The sequence below is a fragment of the Erpetoichthys calabaricus genome, chromosome 7 (assembly GCF_900747795.2).
Source record: "Erpetoichthys calabaricus chromosome 7, fErpCal1.3, whole genome shotgun sequence".
Classification (NCBI taxonomy): domain Eukaryota; kingdom Metazoa; phylum Chordata; class Cladistia; order Polypteriformes; family Polypteridae; genus Erpetoichthys; species Erpetoichthys calabaricus.
Genome location: NC_041400.2, coordinates 4,334,966 through 4,352,593, shown reverse-complemented (window position 1 = coordinate 4,352,593; position 17,628 = coordinate 4,334,966). Strand labels below are relative to the sequence as shown.

General features: G+C 42.3%; 1 protein-coding gene across 3 annotated transcripts in view; it reads left to right on the top strand.

The window, feature by feature from the left end:
• LOC114654486 (A-kinase anchor protein 2) overlaps nt 1–11,762 on the top strand; it is a 97,932-nt gene extending 86,170 nt beyond the window's left edge. For 2 of the 3 annotated variants that reach the window (XM_051929774.1, XM_051929772.1), the window contains exons 4-5: nt 1,702–1,740; nt 9,237–11,762. In XM_051929774.1, the coding sequence (XP_051785734.1) occupies nt 1,702–1,740; nt 9,237–9,329 (132 nt within the window). In that variant the 3' untranslated portion in view covers nt 9,330–11,762. The remainder of the gene's footprint in view (nt 1–1,701; nt 1,741–9,236) is intronic. The other variant, XM_051929773.1, reaches the window with a different exon arrangement.
• Nucleotides 11,763–17,628: the final 5,866 nt, after the last annotated feature.

Genomic DNA, 17,628 nt, shown 5'->3' with positions numbered 1-17,628 from the left:
CATATCATTGCTAGTCTTCCTACTGTCACAAAAACTTTACCTTTAACCTTCACCTTAATTCTTCAAGCTCACCACACTCCTGATACCTTCACCCAGTTGCTTCGTCCACAATGCACTCTGTGGGTTATTTCTGATTCTAGTTCTCCATACTGGGCACCCACTGATCCTCGATATTTAAATTTATTCACGCTTTTCAATAGCTGTTAGGGTCTACATAATAAAGACTATAAAAGGGAAAATGGGGGTCACCCAGGACCCTACCATGACAAAACACCATTGTTATAAATTCCCGTCAGCCTAAAGGAATTGTAACACCATTCAAGGGGGCAATGCTATAATTTCTGCATGTTGAAAAATGTATTGATCTGATGTTAGGTCCCCTCCCCTCAAGGTTGCTGGATACCATGGCCAGCCTGTCCACTGATACTGGGAGTGTTGTACAGAGTTGAGTATTTTCCAGTTGATTCTGGAGATGGTCAGCAGTGTGTTCTGCTCCTTCTCTGTTCAGTTCTTGTATGGACTGTTGGTGAAGAAAGATTCACTGACGTTGACTTTGCTGATGATTCTGTGATCTTCATGGAGTCAATGAAGGCTCTGATGGGGGCTCTTGAGAGACTGAGGCAGAACTCTGAGGGTCTGGGCTTCCGAGGGTCCCGATAAAAACCAAAGAGCCAGGCCTATAATGACCCCCTGGGCACAGCCATCAGCAGTGTGTCTGTCTGCAGAGAGACTGTTGACCTCGTCATTGAGAGGTTTAATTAACTCGGCATACTTACGTCTCTGGTGGCTCTACCTATGAAGTCAGTAGACAGACTGGGAGAGCATGGGGGATCATGAGGTTGCTGGAAAGGGGTGTGTGGCGCTCCCGATATCTCTGCTAAAGGACGAAGGTCCAAGTCTTTAGAGTCCTGGTATTCCCTGTCTTGCTATATGGTTGTGAGACATGGACGCTATCCAGTGACCTGAGATGAAGACTGGACTCCTTCAGTGCTGTGTCTCTATGGAGAATCCTTGGGTCCCACTGGTTTGACTTTGTGTTGCTCATGGAGTCCTGAATGAGGCACATGACCTGCATTGTCAGGGAGCATCAGTTACGGCACTACGGCCATGTGGCGCCATTACCCGAGGGTGATCTGGCTTGCGGGATCCTCATTGTTGAGGATCTGAGTGGCTGGAGTAGGCCAAAGCTTAACTAGCAAGTCCCTCTGTAGAGTACTTAGGAGTATTAGGCAGTGTGGGGACGTGTCACCCACGTAACACCGGGCTGCGGCAGATAGAAAGTCATTTCTGGAGGGTGGGACTGGACCGTGTGCCAACCAGGATCCCGAGCTATTTCATCGTGTGGTGGGTGCGGCAACATGCCATACCAGTGCCTGCTCCCCAACTTGACTTGACTTGATGTTAGGTGTTATCTCGGGGCTTCGGTAGTGGACAGTAAAGTGCAAGGTCCCAGGTTAGCCTGAATCCTGAACTCCCTGTGTCACTTAAGCTGCCTGGACATTATCATGCCATTGAGATTTGTAAATTGCTTTGGATAAAACTGTCATCTAAGTGAATTAAAAAAAAAAAATGTAATGCAATCATTTTGGCTTGTTGTCTGTGTCCTTTTGCCACCATTCTGCAGGTGATGATGGACTTCTTTGAAAAGTCTTCCGACATGTTGCATTGAATGACTAATGTTGCTTCTTTCCTTTCCATCAGTACGCCCGTTTGTTGCTCGCTAATGACGTTACTTCAGAGGTACTTGTTAACTGCTTGCTCTACGGCTCACTGGTGTTCTTGTCGCATGCTGGTTTTTCCCGGATGTTGCATGTATCCGGGCCACTGCTTGGTGTGCTGCTTGTGTGCTGGCGAGAGTTCACCCAGGAGTTTGTCCACGTCTGTCAATATGGCGCTGCATTCAGTCCTTTCCTTTTACTGTTCCTCAGGCCCGTCGATGTGTCGTCACTTTTTCTAAATGTGTTATCCGTTTCCTTCCATCTTAGCAAAGACTGTTCAGATAGATAGATAGATAGATAGATAGATAGATAGATAGATAGATACTTTATTAATCCCAGGGGGAAATTCACATACTCCAGCAGCAAAAAATATTAAATTAAAGAGTAATAAAAAATGCAGGTAAAAAACAGACAATAACTTGAATAATGTTCAACGTTTACCCCCTCTGGTGGAATTGAAGAGTCGCATAGTTTGGGGGAGGAATGATCTTCTCAGTCTGTCAGTGGAGCAGGACAGTGACAGCAGTCTGTCGCTGAAACTGCTCCTCTGTCTGGAGATGACACTGTTTAATGGATGTAGTGGATTCTCCATAATTGATAGGAGCCTGCTGAGTGCCCGTTGCTCTGCTACGGATGTCAAACCGTCCAGCTCTATGCCAACAATAGAGCCTGCCTTCCTCACCAGTTTGTCCAGGCGTGAGGCATCCTTCTTCTTAATGCTGCCTCCCCGGCACACCACTGCGTAGAAGAGGGCGCTTGCCACAACCATCTGATAGAACATCTGCAGCATCTTACTGCAGATGTTGAAGGATGCCAGCCTTCTAAGGAAGTACAGGCGGCTCTGTCCTTTCTTGCACAGAGAATCAGTATTGGCAGTCCAGTCCAATTTATCGTCCAGCTGCACTCCCAGGTATTTATAGGTCTGCACCCTCTGCACACAGTCACCTCTGATGATCACGGGGTCCATGAGGGGCCTGGGTCTCCTAAAATCCACCACCAGTTCCTTGATTTTGCTGGTGTTCAGTTGTAGGTGGTTTAAGTTGCACCATTTAACAAAGTCCTTGATGAGGTTTCTATACTCCTCCTCCTGCCCACTCCTGATGCAGCCCACGATAGCAGTGTCATCAGCAAACTTTTGCACGTGGCAGGACTCCGAGTTATATATCACTTCTGGAATCCATGATTTTTTCTCTTTCTGCATTCACTCATGGACTTAACACTCCTCTCTAGTGTGACACGGTGCTTAGCGTGATGCGTTTTGCCCTGTGAATACATGTAAGTCCCAGGCAGGAATGATGAAGTCCGTTACAGCAGATCCTTTGACACGATGCTACTGTTAGGCCACAATGGCTGACTTTTCCAGTGAACGTTTCGTAAGCTGGCTAACTTGACCTCAAGCAGGTCAAAGAGACACTGTGAAACTTGGCAAGTTGAAAGTGCAGTGGGGAGAAATAAGTAACTGATCCACTGCTGAATGTGGACGTTTGCTCAATTACAGAGAAATGAACAAATCAAACCCAACACAAAATCTCACCTGAAGAAGGGGCCTGAGTTGCCTCGAAAGCTCACATACTGTAATCTTCCTAGTCAGCCAATTGAAGGAGTCATTCTACTTGACTTCTCACCACAACCATAATGGCTGACACGGCACAACACCCCAGTACTACAAACCCACCCAAGAGAAAGACAGAAGAGGAGCCAACAACCGCAGCGACTTTGTACAATGGGGGAAATAAGTAACTGATCCCCTGCTGAATGTGTACGTTTGCTCTCTTACAGAGAAATGAACAGTCTCAAACTGTTATAGTAGTTTCATTTTAATGGTGAGAGACAGAATATCAACCGAAAATCCATTAAAAAAACACATGACGTAAATTGATTTGCATGTCATTGAGAGAAATAAGGATTTGATCCCCCACAACCCAGACAGAATTCTGACTCCCACAGATTGATTGATGGGCACACAGCCTATCAATCAATCAATCAATCACAGATACTCCTGATCTCAACTCGTGATGTGTATAAAGCCCACCTGTCCACAGAGTCAATGTCTTCCATTCCAACCTCTCCACCACCACCACCACCACGGGCAAAGAACATCAGGGACAAAGCTGGAGTGGGCTACAAGACCACCGGCAAGAAGCTTGGTGAGAAGGTGACAACAGGATTGGCACTCCAACCACCGTAAAAAAGCTGACAGTGTTCCTGACGTGTCACCGATCCAGGTGGTCTGTCATGTGGTGGGTGTGACAACACGCTGTCAGCTTCAAAATGTTTGTCTAAATATATTAGAGCACAGACGATGGGAGTTTCTATTACAGACCCCACAAGTTAAACTATAAATGGAATATTTGAATTATTCCTTTGTCCCTCTGACTACAGACTGGTCCCAGTTTCTTTTGTATTTTTTATATTTTTATTGATTTTAATTAGAAACACCCCGTGACCCTGTAGTTAGGATATAGCGGGTTGGATAATGGATGGATGGATAATTAGAAACATTTCACACAATCAAGACAAATGGAACAAATCAAACCCAAAACAAAATCTCACCTGAAGAAGGGGCTTGTGTTGCCTTGAAAGCTCACATCCTGCAATCTTTCTAGTTAGCTAATAAAAGGGGTCATTCTGCTTGCCTTCTCACCACATCCATAATGGCTGACACGGTGCAACACCCCAGTACTACAAACCCACCCAAGAGAAAGAGAGAAGAGGAGCCATCAACCGCAGTGACTCTATACAATGGAGGAAATAAGTAGTGAAAGGCACTATATAATAGATAGACAGATAGGGTGAAAGGCAGTATATAACAGATAGATAGATAGAGTGAAAGGCAGTAATAACAGAAAGATAGATAGATAGATAGATAGATAGATAGATAGATAGATAGATAGATAGATAGATAGAGTGAAAGGCACTATATAATAGATAGATAGAGTGAAAGGCACTATATAACAGACAGATAGATAGATAGATGGATAGATAGAAAGGCAGTATATAACAGACAGATAGATAGAGTGAAAGGCAGTATATAATAGATAGATAGATAGATAGAGTGAAAGGCACTATATAATAGATAGAGTGAAAGGCAGTACATAACAGATAAATAGATAGAGTGAAAGGCAGTGTATAACAGATAGATAGATAGATAGAGTGAAAGGCAGTATATAACAGACAGATAGATAGATAGATAGATAGATAGATAGATAGATAGATAGATAGATAGAGTGAAAGGCAGTAATAACAGAAAGATAGATAGATAGAGTGAAAGGCACTATATAATAGATAGATAGAGTGAAAGGCAGTATATAACAGACAGACAGATAGATAGATAGATGGATAGATAGAAAGGCAGTATATAACAGACAGATAGATAGATAGAGTGAAAGGCAGTATATGATAGATAGATAGATAGATAGACAGATAGATAGAGTGAAGAGAAGAGGAGCCATCCACCTGTATAGACTTTATACAGTGGGGGAATAAGCAGTTGATCCCCTGCTGAATGTGTACGTTTCCTCTCTTACAGAGAAATGAACAGTCTCGAATTATTATAGTAGTTTTATTTTAATGGCGAGAGACAGAATATCAACCGAAAATCAAGAAAAAGACACATGACGTAAAAGTTATTAACTGATTTGCGTGTCATTGAGAGAAATAAGGATTTGATCCCCTACAACCCAGCCAGAATTCGGGCTCCCACAGATTGGCAATTACAAGTGAGCAAACGTACACATTCAGCAGGGGATCAAATGCTTATGTATGCTTAAAAAACAAAAGTTGTCCTGTCAAGCCAGTTTTAAATCCCCTGAAATAGGAAAAACAAGTACAAACACAGGAAGGAAACGACCTCTGATTAAGACTGGTATTGCAGTTTAGATAGATAGATAGATACTTTATTTTAGGGAGAGCTCTTCTGCTGGGAGAGGAGTGCCTCTAAAAATGGCCGAAAACAAAGGAGAAAGTGTAGCAGGAGTGCACTGGACAGGACAATGTGCTAATCGGCCAGACATTAGGGCTGTGCTTTTGCGGTTGGCTTCAGGATTCAATTTTTAATCCTATCCTTGCCCCGATTTTAGATGTCCTGTTACATAATTCTATTCACCATGCTTCTCTTGGGCATCCTCTTTAATAAAACCCCTGTGTGCGTCCAGTGTCTGTGTGTGTGTGTCTTCTGGTGAAGTGCACATGCGCGGAGCACGGTGCGATGCTTCAAAGGCCGCCTGACGCGTCACACAAGACAGAGTGGGCGGGACCTATAAACTATCGCGTGGCAGATCCAATCAGATTTCGGTAAATGAGGTAAGACCTAAAACATAAAACACGAAAAAATCCAATCGGGTACTGAGACGCGGAGACCAGCTTCCCCATTGTTGTGCAAGTGTTCACTCTGAGGATGTCAGATTTGCGATTAAGAAGCTTGGCCCAGTAAAGTGTCAGTCGTTGAAGGGGTTTTCCTAAATATACGAATTTTCATGATATTACAATACAATGACTTTTAAAACTAGATTTATTTTCGCGCACATTACATCAGTTGCCAGGGAGAATCTGCTGATTGCCCACCGGTGTGACAGAAAATTAAACAAATATTACGGACAACAAAGCCACTATTACTGTCAGAGAAAATTACAGGCATTTTATGGGAAGAATTTAATGAGGTAAAAGGTCCCTTGCCATTTAATATAGACTGTTCCTACTAATGTTTATGGACTACTGTTCTAGAGCCTGTTATTGTAACGGGCTTAATGTCTAGTGATAGAATAAAGGTCTCCACAAAAAACAAAAGTTAGTAAGGTGGCAGGTGCCTCAGAGTCCTGGGTTCAAATTCTCTTCCCGTCTTTCTGTGTTCATTTTTATGTTTTCCCCAATCTCTTATTTTTTTTCCCCAAGTATATCTGGATTCCCCCAATCCAAACTAGGCACGATTTTAAAGGGGGACAGTCACATTTTTTTCTATCTTTAAATAGCAAAATGTACCCCTTCATGTGGACATGAAACCAACGCAACTGTTTCCATATAAACCGCCAGAGAGGAGCAGACTGGTGACTTCAGTGGTCTTGCATTTTGCTATTGGAACACAAAAACCCGAGAATCAACACAGGGTTAGGATTAGGGGACACAAGCTGGCCATGTTTTCAAAGTGCTCACATGAAAGAGTACTTTCCTCTTCTTCTTCATCTTTCAGCTGCTCCTGTAAGGTGTCATCACAGCGGATCATCTTCTTCCATATCTTCCTGTCCTTGTCATCTTGCTTTGTCACCCCCCATCACCTGCATGTCCCCTCTCAGCACATCCATAAACCTTCTCTTAGGCCTTCCTCTTCTCCACTTGCCTGGCAGCTCTATCCTTAGCACCCTTCTCTCATTACACCCAGCATCTCTCCTCTGCACATGTCCAAACCAGCACCATCTCGCCTCTCTGACTTTGTCTGCCACCTTAGCTGACCCCTCTAATGTCCATCCATCCATCCATTTTCCAACCCGCTGAATCCGAACACAGGGTCACAGGGGTCTGCTGGAGCCAATCCCAGCCAACACAGGGCACAAGGCAGGAACCAATCCCGGGCAGGGTGCCAACCCACCGCAGGACACACACATACACACACAGTCCACCTAACCTGCATGTCTTTGGACTGTGGGAGGAAACCGGAGCGCCCGGAGGAAACCCACGCAGACATGGGGAGAACATGCAAACTCCACGCAGGGAGGACCCGGGAAGCGAACCCAGGTCCCCAGGTCTCCCAACTGCGAGGCAGCAGCGCTACCCACTGCGCCACCATGCCCTCTAATGTCTTCATTCCTAATCCCATTCATCCTCGTCACACCCAGTGCCAATCTGACATCTTTAACTCTGCCCCCTCCAGCTCTGTCCCCTGTATCACCATCTCCAGCCCATATACCATAGCTGGTCTCACTACCATCCTGTAGACCTTCCCTTTCACTCTTGCTGGTACCCGTCTGTCACAAATCACTGCCGACACTCTTCTCCACTCTCTTCTTCACTTCTCTCCCACAATCCCCGTTACTCTGTACTGTTGATCCCAAGTATTTAAACTCGACATGAAAGAGTACTTTACTGTACTAAATATGAGAAAAATGTTGACTGTTCCTCTTTAAGATAGCTGGTTAATCTAAACCTGCTGTTTGGGGTCTGTATGTGTGTGCATGTGACCACCCTGTGACGGACTGGTATCTGCATAGGAGTTTAATGATCGTCTTTCTCCTTATGTATTATCATGGTGGGAGTGCAAATTCATTTTTGGATTGGTCTACTCAAACACACACCCACCCCTCCCACTCGCAGACCATATGCCCTGAAGTTCTCCCCACACTGCATACAACTCCGCAGTACTCTACAAAGGGACTCACTAGCTTAGCTTTGGCACGAACAACACACTGGGCTCTCCAGATATAACAGACATAGAGGCTGACACACCTTGGTCCTCAAGAATTGAGAAAGAAAAAACATTATTAACTGAAATGTAAGCTATAATGAGAATGTGCTGTGCATTAACCGACAGTATAACATTAATCCTTTTATAAGCCGAGAAAAGATTCTTAAATTGTAACTGCCACATAGCCGTTGAAGTGTTGTAACCCTGATGGTGCAGAAGAACCACAAGCACCACACCTCAAATCAACTCCAGGCCTTTTATCTGCTTAATTGATAAGGACATAACGACGGACTTGCCCACACCTACCCATGAAATAGCCTTTGAGTCAATTGTCCAATTACTTGTGAGCCCCTGAAATGAAGGGATTGTGTTCAAAAAATGCTTTAGTTGCCTCACATTTTTATGTAATCGTTTTGTTCACCCCATTGAATTAAAGCTGAAAGTCTGCACTTCAACTGCATCAGAGTTGTTTCATTTCAAATTCATTGTGGCAGGGTGTGTAATAAAGGTGTCTGCAAACCTTATATTGGCGACATACAGAGAGACAGCGACAGACACGTGCCAATTGCAGGCATCAGCCCCGTCAGTGTGTGAGGGAGAGTGCAGTCCGAGGGGAGGTGAGGCTCATCACTGCCACACCTCACGTTTCTCCCCTCTAATTGAACAAGAAATGCACCAATTCAGCAATTTTGACTGTAAAAATCATCAAAATTATTTCAATCATACAGAAAACAAACTTATAGCACAGACCAGTGGACAAATTTATTTTATGTTATCATTATTAGTTTTTTTTAGCCTCCCCTGACCGCACGTCCCTGGTGTGATTAGACCAAGGCATGGGGTAGTACCCATTTGGGGTTGGTTCCAACATGGCATCTGATGCTGCTGGGCAGGGGTGTAGCTAAGAATTAATATCCACTTGAGAAAGTGCATGAATCCTAAATTTCTTTTATGACTAATCAGAAGGAACTGTCATAAAGTACATGTATATTTCAGCAGGGGTTTCAAACCCAAAATCCAGCCTCGTGTCTGTGCCTGTCTGTTAGTACAGTGAAAGGAAATTGCAAGTTAGCAGGGAGGTTAGAACATAACGGTGAATATTCACAATTTTCTGTTTTTCACAGGTGCTCGAGGCAACAAGGGTAACGCGCAGAAAGAGCTCCATGGCACTGCGATGGGAAGCTGGCATCTACGCCAACCGGGATGAAAATGAGTAGCACAGCCCTGTGGATGCCATTCAATCGCTCAGCCCAAACCATTGCTACCCTACAACCACTGCTGCTGCCACCATTGCCAGGATCTGCCAGTGACAATCAAAGTGAAGCAGAATCAGACCTGCACGGCTTTATGAGAAAATTTAAAAAAAATATATGAAGAAAAATGAAAAAAAAAATCAGTATTTATTTTAGCTAGGCTTTGCAGAATACAGGTGGCTGACCTAAACAACAGGAAAAAGGTTCTTGGTTTTTGATGCAAGACTTCTTCAGCAAGAACAAAAACAAAACAGCGAGCCCTTGATAGCAAAGACTCACCATTTATTTTTTTAGTACAAGCCCGTCTTTTTCATCCACTTATTACTGCTGCGTTTTCGATTTTGGAGAGCTCTGAGAAGGTGCTTTTGTGAATGTTCACCACGGAGGATGTTGCTATCTATCTCTACTGACCGCACACCTGGGAAGGCCACATCGTTCATCCTCCTCATCCTTGTAGCAGACATCAGGAGCTTTAAGGTCCTATTCTGGAGGATTGCAGCTTGTGGCTGTTGACCTAGGAGCTACTGTCAAGACGAAAATGTGATGTCGGTGCCGAGGCAGGCAATTCAAAAGAAATTAACGGCGCCGAGCTTCATTTGTCGTCACATGACAAGAGTGACACCAAAAATCAGAAATCGTAAAGGAAGGCTCTTGTTACTGCAATGCGTCCAAATTTTTTTTTCAAGCTCTCTATTGTAATAATTTATCTATATATAGATATATGCATCTAATTGAAGATATGCAAACACGCCAATCCAGTTAAGCGTGGATTTAGGATTGGTGCTTATCCTGCTGCACTGGCACATCTATACCCTGTTAGTCAACTGAGCATCTCTAAGCCTTTGAGCTAACATTATAACAATTAGGTGGGCTGTCCTCAATATTTGTTCAAAAAAGAAATACATTCAGAGATGGAGGGAGTTTTAGAACTCTTTTAGAAATCTTCCTCACACTGAGTGGCTTCCTCATGCTAGAAGTTCACAAGCGGTCAATAAAATGTCTGACAGAGGACACAAAGAAATGCCATTAGATGCATCCCCTTATCTACTCATGCAACTTATGTTTCATAAAGACAAGTAGGATGTGTCATATTTAAAAAAAAATAGCAACTTCTTCTTCCTCTTCATCCTCTTCCACTTCTACGTGATGTTGATGATAAGCAACAATAATCATTCAAAGCAATACCTTTGTTCCAGACTTATAAACACCACATTCTTGAGTGCCCGACTTAATTCTTTTTAAAAGGCGCTCAGCCTTGCATTAGCCGGGAATGACATCAGCGCCGAATCACCAACAGTATGAGCTGCCATTCCATCATTTAGACAAGCAGCTTCAGTGTCGGCTGCAGGGGAGCCTCTAAAACGGACGAGCCTGACACACTCGCACGATCTCCAAACTAGTGTGGCTGAAGCGAGACGTCTTTCTGAGGACAGCTTGCTACCTAAATGAGCGATGAAAAGAGCAAACATCCATCCACTTTGCAGCGTTACGTTGTCGTCACAAGCAAGATGTACCAGAAGAACAATGGTCGGACCCGAAATTTAGTTTCTGAGCTCTTCCGAGTGCTGCAGTGCTTTTCAAGGCAATCACATTTCATTGGCTGATGTTTTAGTCCTCTGTCTGGTAGGGAGAGTCACAGTTACAGCAGGATTAGAGGGCTACACCAGGCCCCCCCAAACTCTAATAATTCCTGATGAATTTCTGAGTGCTTCCTGAGCGCCACCCAAAGGTCAGCGTCCTGCTCTTCCAGATTTGTCCAGGTTAACCAGTACACCCCAAAGACCCTTGCGTTATATCTGAGTACTGGTTTCCTCTCCTTGTTGAACTCCACTTTCAGATTTGGCTCAATTAATGTACAAAAGCTAATTTTTGACTTCTACTTACGGAGCCTCCCTGGCTACCATTTTTAGTTTCACTTCCTAAGTTTGTTTCATTCAATTCCTAATTTCCCAGTTTTGACCTTGGTTAGTTTATATACGTCTCTTTCCCTTCTCCCGATTCCATTCTTCACTCAAACTGCTGCCGGTTAGTGTAATCCTTACAAGCGAGAGGCCATAGAGTTAAATAACATGCTTCATTCACTGCAATAATTGGACTGTAATTAAGAAACCCACCAGGATCCGAGTTTGAGACCCCTGAGTTAGCCGAGCTGGTTAGCTTTTTTGACTCGTTTACTATTTGGTCGCTGTTTAAGGAGAGAAGAAATATTTAAAGGGGAGAAGTCTTAAAAAGCAAGTCAAGTGAAAAGTAAACAGCAAGTGGGTTATTCATTAGGAAAGTGGCTGAAACAAAACCTTGAAGCCCCTACGGCCCACCAGGATCTGAGTTTGACACTCCTTGAGCTCCCACATTCACACAATGCATCAGTCTATGGGTCAGTCTCACCATCCCCAATACTATACTTGGAGCAGCTGAAATCCGCCTCACCTGCAAATGGCAAACCGCCAATTCCCTGAGAGATGACGGTGACTTCAGGGACACTGGAGATACACACGTGTGTTCTTCTAGCATGTACTGGAGATCAGAAGAGGGCAGCGTTATCCATAACCAGCAACTGGAAGCCTCAGGTTCACAAACCTCAACAGCAACTTGAGGAGACAAAGGCACGAAACCCCCTTGGCCAGAATCCTACACCCACCAGCAGGAAAAACAAGAAATGGCATTTGGTGATTTCCACTGCACTGAATGAGGGAATACAATGATGTGTTTTCATTTTAAGTGCCAGAAGATGTGCATAGGATCTTGTGATTTGACTTTGCAGCAATGAAGCTGGATTTGTTTTTTGCCATATAATTTATTATGCATAAGTGCTGCTGTTATTGAAACTCTTGAAGCAAATACAGAGTATAATGTATTGGTTAAATAGTATAAAGGCATTCTACACGTGTTAATAATTTACTTTCACCTTTCCGTATAATTTGGTGTGTGTTTATTTGGGAATTCCATACATGACACTGTATGAAAAGTAAGCTGTGTGATTTGATCGATATCCGTGACATTAACCTATCCTTGGGCCGGAGACTGCGAATGTTTTATCTTCCAGTTATGGGGACTGCAGTAGAAGTTAGGCCCGACTAGCACAGGAATGGAACGAAATGACCTTTTCATTTGAATTCATTTAAGCATTTCAAGCCGCATGCATCCTATCGGAAGTCCTTTGGTGAAGCTGCTTTCATTTTTTTGGCGTCTGATGGCGAAGGGATCGGTGAACCTCAGTGATGTGGCCCAGCGCCGACTCGACTTCACCCAACCAGCATTTGCGTTTTCTTGCTTCAGGGGTGGCCAGCCTGTTGTTGAGAGTCAACACGTCCTCGTGTATGAGGCTCTTATCAGAGTCGGATGTGCCCAGAATGACAACGACTGGAAAAAGCAGACTCCCTCCCGTGAGACTTTGGTTCTGAATCTTGCCAATGCTGTGTTTATTTAATCTTTTTTGTTTTCTGCTTTCTAAATTACACCATTCAGGTTAAGCAGCAGAAAAATCGCAGCTTCCGATAACCAGGACTTTGAAGATTGAGGTGTGAACGGGATAGTAATCGCGTTGAAACATCTTTGTATTTTTATTAGTTTTCTCAAGTCTCCTATAATTAGGATGCACTAAATTCTCTGCCCACACTTGGTGTGCCGAGTGACGCAAATGCAACAGTGAATTTTAAGAGACAGAGGTATTATTTATTGTGTGCATGTGTTTTTATAGTGTTTGAATTACAGAGGGTAGCACCGTTTATTCTGTGTCTCCTCGAAAGTAACCCACTAGTACTATAGTACCTCAGTTAATGGAGGAAATGCATTCTGGGACTTTAGTTCATTATAAGAAATTTTGTTATCAGAAGTAGATGCACCATTAGAGAGACCGGTGAGGATATCGTTTCTTACGTAGCTGAAACTGCTGTCTCCTGCTTCTCCAACGATGCTGCCGTGGCTCTTTACAGGCAGCTACAAACTCTCATCTGCCTCTTCCACCTCATGCACATTCACACCACCGGCTGCATGTCACATAACAGTTTCATTTCACATAATTTCCCCTGAAAATTTATGGTGTGTGTGTGATTGTGAAATTGTGAAATGCAAAACTCATTAAAATGGAGGTTTTAGGGGCAGGTAGTTGGATTTGATGTTGAAAGCAGGACTATTGCTGCCTAAGGGTTATTCTGCAGCCACATCTTGATATCTTCTTCCACGGCTCCTCCCATGTAGCTCCATGCACTCTTCATCTGCCTCGTGCACATGCCACCTGGTCCACACAGGGTTGCCAGGCCCTTGAAAGATTTATAGCCCAAGGACAGCTTAAAAACGGTGTAGTTGCCCAAAATCTAATGCAGCCATCGTGACAACTGGGGTGGCACTGGTAGCAAACAATTAGGCACATAGCTTTAAAGCCTGGCATAGTCCCTCCTCAGAAATAGAATCTCGAAACAGAACCATCACACAACGATCCCTCTCAGAGATTTTACAAGGATAAAGTACGTATACAAGTGTGAATAGCAGAGAAACGAATGCCAGATGGATAAAATAATATGGTATTCATGTGGAGGAGTCTGAAAAAGTATACACAAAAAATACACAACCCGCAAAAGCTCATTTTTTTCTGTGGGCGCCAGTCAAAAGCAGGAAAACCGTGAACCTGGCAACACTGGTTCCGCCTCAGAAGGCTCATTTGGTGGCAACACCATCTACCTTCACTTTCCCTAAATCCATAAGCTGATCCAAGCCAGGAACTTTAATGAGACACTCACTCTAGTCAGTAGATTTTAGCAGAGGAGATGCACCTCCTGCTTGTTAATAAGTGGTCTCTATCCATGCCACCTCTTCCGTGGCACTCTCTCCACTGGCTCCTTACATGGCCGCATGCTAATCCCAGTGATTACGCTACTTGAAATTTATTTTCTGCAGTTAATAAATGGACAGTACTTTGTTTGCCCCGGGGGAGAATTAGCACACTCAAGCACACACATGACTTTCAAAAAAGAATAAAACTTGGCTAATGATAAGAGAGAAGTCCCACTGAGGCACTACGAAGGGCACTCTGATATTGATATGACGAAGCCCCAGTACCGTTACTCGACACACTTCTGTTGAATAATTCATTGGCTAAAAATCTTGATGCTGGGGTCTCATAGGGAGGATTGCAAAATTGTTCATAAATGGCTAAAATGTTTGTCTTCATTCCGCCACTACCTCCAGCGGGTCCAGAGGGCATCCCATAACTGAGCCTGTCTTCTTAATCATCTCGTTCATTCGGTCGGCCTCTATAGAACTGATGTTATTGGCCGAGCACACCACACTGGCTTATCGGATTTACAGGACATGTAAAGAATGTCACTACCCACATTAAAGAAACCCGGCCTCCCCAAGAGTAAGCTCTGCTCTTTTTTCTGCAATTCCTCCGTGTTAGGAGACCAGACCAGCCTGTCATTGACGTGGATCTCCGGGTGTCTGTAGGAGTGACCACAGTGCTTGTGGAATACCGAACAACTTGCGTGTAATAAACTGATGTTCTGCAGTACGCATGAAATTAACAAGAGACTGTTCAGTGTAGGGAGACGCACAAGGACTACAATGGTATTCCAGCAGTCTGGTCGTTGAACTTTTTTGAAAGGAGCTTCATTCTCAGGGGATTCACTAACCAAGGTATTATTGTGTTTGCATCATCATCTTTATCATCATAATAAACTGAAGGTGTCTTTTAAAATTGACTATGCACAATTCTGAAAGGTTTACAATGGACTTGCAATAATGTAATGGGTGAATGATAAGTGCGGTCCCATAGACTGAGTGCTACGGAGGTTTGAAAACACTGAGATGCATAGGCCAAGTCAGTTGTTATGAAGGACGGAGGACTGAAATGCAGGTGTCAGACGGTGTTAATGCCCAGAGGTTTTCTGCAAATAGAAAATAACTGCAGAAAATATGACATAAAAGGAGAAGAGATGACACAAATTCAGTAACAAGGCTAAGTAAGTGGTTGTTGGTTTACATCAACATGATGTATGCATAAAAGGAAAGAAATGTCTGAAATGGATTGTTGAATTTCATGAATTGTTTGAAACTGATTGAGATGAGAGTCAGGTGCAACAGCAAAAGAGCGACAGGACAGGGATTGCAATGTATGAGTAAGAGAGAAAGTCACTTGGGTGTCACTTTAGATTTGGGGGTGCCTATAATGCAGCTGTTAGTCACATACTGTTATGTAATAAGACTGTTACAAAGTTCATAACACTTACGAAGCGGTGATTCATCTCTGTGCAGCGTGGCATAGGAAGAGCTTGGTGGTGAATTGAAAATGTATTGTGAGCACAAGATGGAGCAGGCAAAAGAATCGTCACAATAGCATTAAGAGTCACAAAGATCAAAAGAATACCAAAGTGTCCAGTGGGAAAACAAGCAGAGGTGAACGTAATGAGGGTCAACCCAAAAATGAAACTCTGGAACGTGGACTACCAGATAAGAGTTTTTGGACAGGGATTATCCACCAATTTCTATGGCAGGCCGCTTTAACATTTAATCTGTTTTACATTATATCAGCAGTTACAATGATGATATCGTTGCTTTTAAATTTGATATTGAGTTTTTAAAAATTTGATATCACGCTTTTGAAATTTGATATCGAGCTTCTGAAATTTGATATCACACTTTTAAAATTTGATATCGACCTTTTGAAATGTGTTATCATGCTTTTGAAATTTGATATCAAGCTTTTAAAATTTAATATCACACTTTTGAAACTTAATTTCAAAAAAGAGAGTTTAAATACTTCCATAGTATGGCAGATCACTTTAACATTTAATCCATTTGTCTTTTTATGAAATTTGATATTGAGCTTTTGAAATCTGATATAAAATTTCAAAAGCTCAATATCAAATTTCAAAAGCATGATAACACATTTCAAAAGGTCGATATCAAAAGTGTGATAAATTTCAAAAGCTCGCTATCAAATTTTAAAAGTGTGATCAAATTTTAAAAGTGTGATAAATTTCAAAAGCTCGATATCAAATTTTAAAAGTGATATCAAATTTTAAAAGTGTGATAAATTTCAAAAGCTCGATATCAAATTTTAAAAGTGTGATATCAAATTTTAAAAGTGTGATAAATTTCAAAAGCTCGATATCAAATTTTAAAAGTGTGATATCAAATTTTAAAAGTGTGATAAATTTCAAAAGCTAGATATCAAAAGTGTGATAAATTTCAAAAGCTCGCTATCAAATTTTAAAAGTGTGATATCAAATTTCAAAAGTGTGATAAATTTCAAAAGCTCGATATCAAATTTTAAAAGTGTGATATCAAATTTTAAAAGTGTGATAAATTTCAAAAGCTCGATATCAAATTTTAAAAGTGTGATATCAAATTTCAAATGCTCGATATTAAAATGTTATAACCGTGATATCAAAATGAGAAAATATGGTGTGAGAGTTTATTTGCATTTCAGCTGTCACCTCCAATTTCAAAAACATGATATCAATTTTCAAAAGCACAATGTCAATTTTTAAAATGTTGATATCAAATTTCAAAAGCTTCATGTCGAATTTTAAAAGCGTGATATCAAATCTCAACATGCTGATATCAAATTTAAAACTAATGATATCGAAGTTTTGAAAGCAAATATCAAATTAAATGGATTAAATGTTAAAATGGCTTGCCATAAATTTCTGCCTTATTCATACCAGAAAGTCTAATGACATGCGTGATGGCCACTGTCACATGGTAGCTTTCTGAAGAGCAAAGTACATTTGAAATGGCTCCAGGAAAGCATTAAGACTAAAAAAACAATAAAACAACTAATTTAAAACCACTTGGGAAAGAAAGATATATATATTGGAATCTACATAGTTCATCCATCCATTATCCAACCCGCTATATCCTAACACAGGGTCACGGGGGTCATATTACAAAACCTTAGAAAACGTTCAAACAACTGCAAAAAAATATATATATATATATAATGAAAGTCACACAATAATGACCTGTGAATATAAGAGCCTCATTTGATATTATTAAGTATTAAGAATTCAGAAATTCGCACTGTTGAGAGACATACACTGTTGCAGTGAATGGGGAAATGGACTTTGCATTTTGAAAGGATCGTATAAGGTCAAACCCACAGTCTCCCACTGGGTCCGTAACCACGTTCTCCACATGCTTCTGGCCGACTCATCCCATACCTGCACATACACCCCCACCACATGGGGTCAGTGGCCATGCCATCTGCTACACACGTCCGAGCCGATCCAAAGCTAGAATCCTACCCGAGGCTCACCAGCCGCCA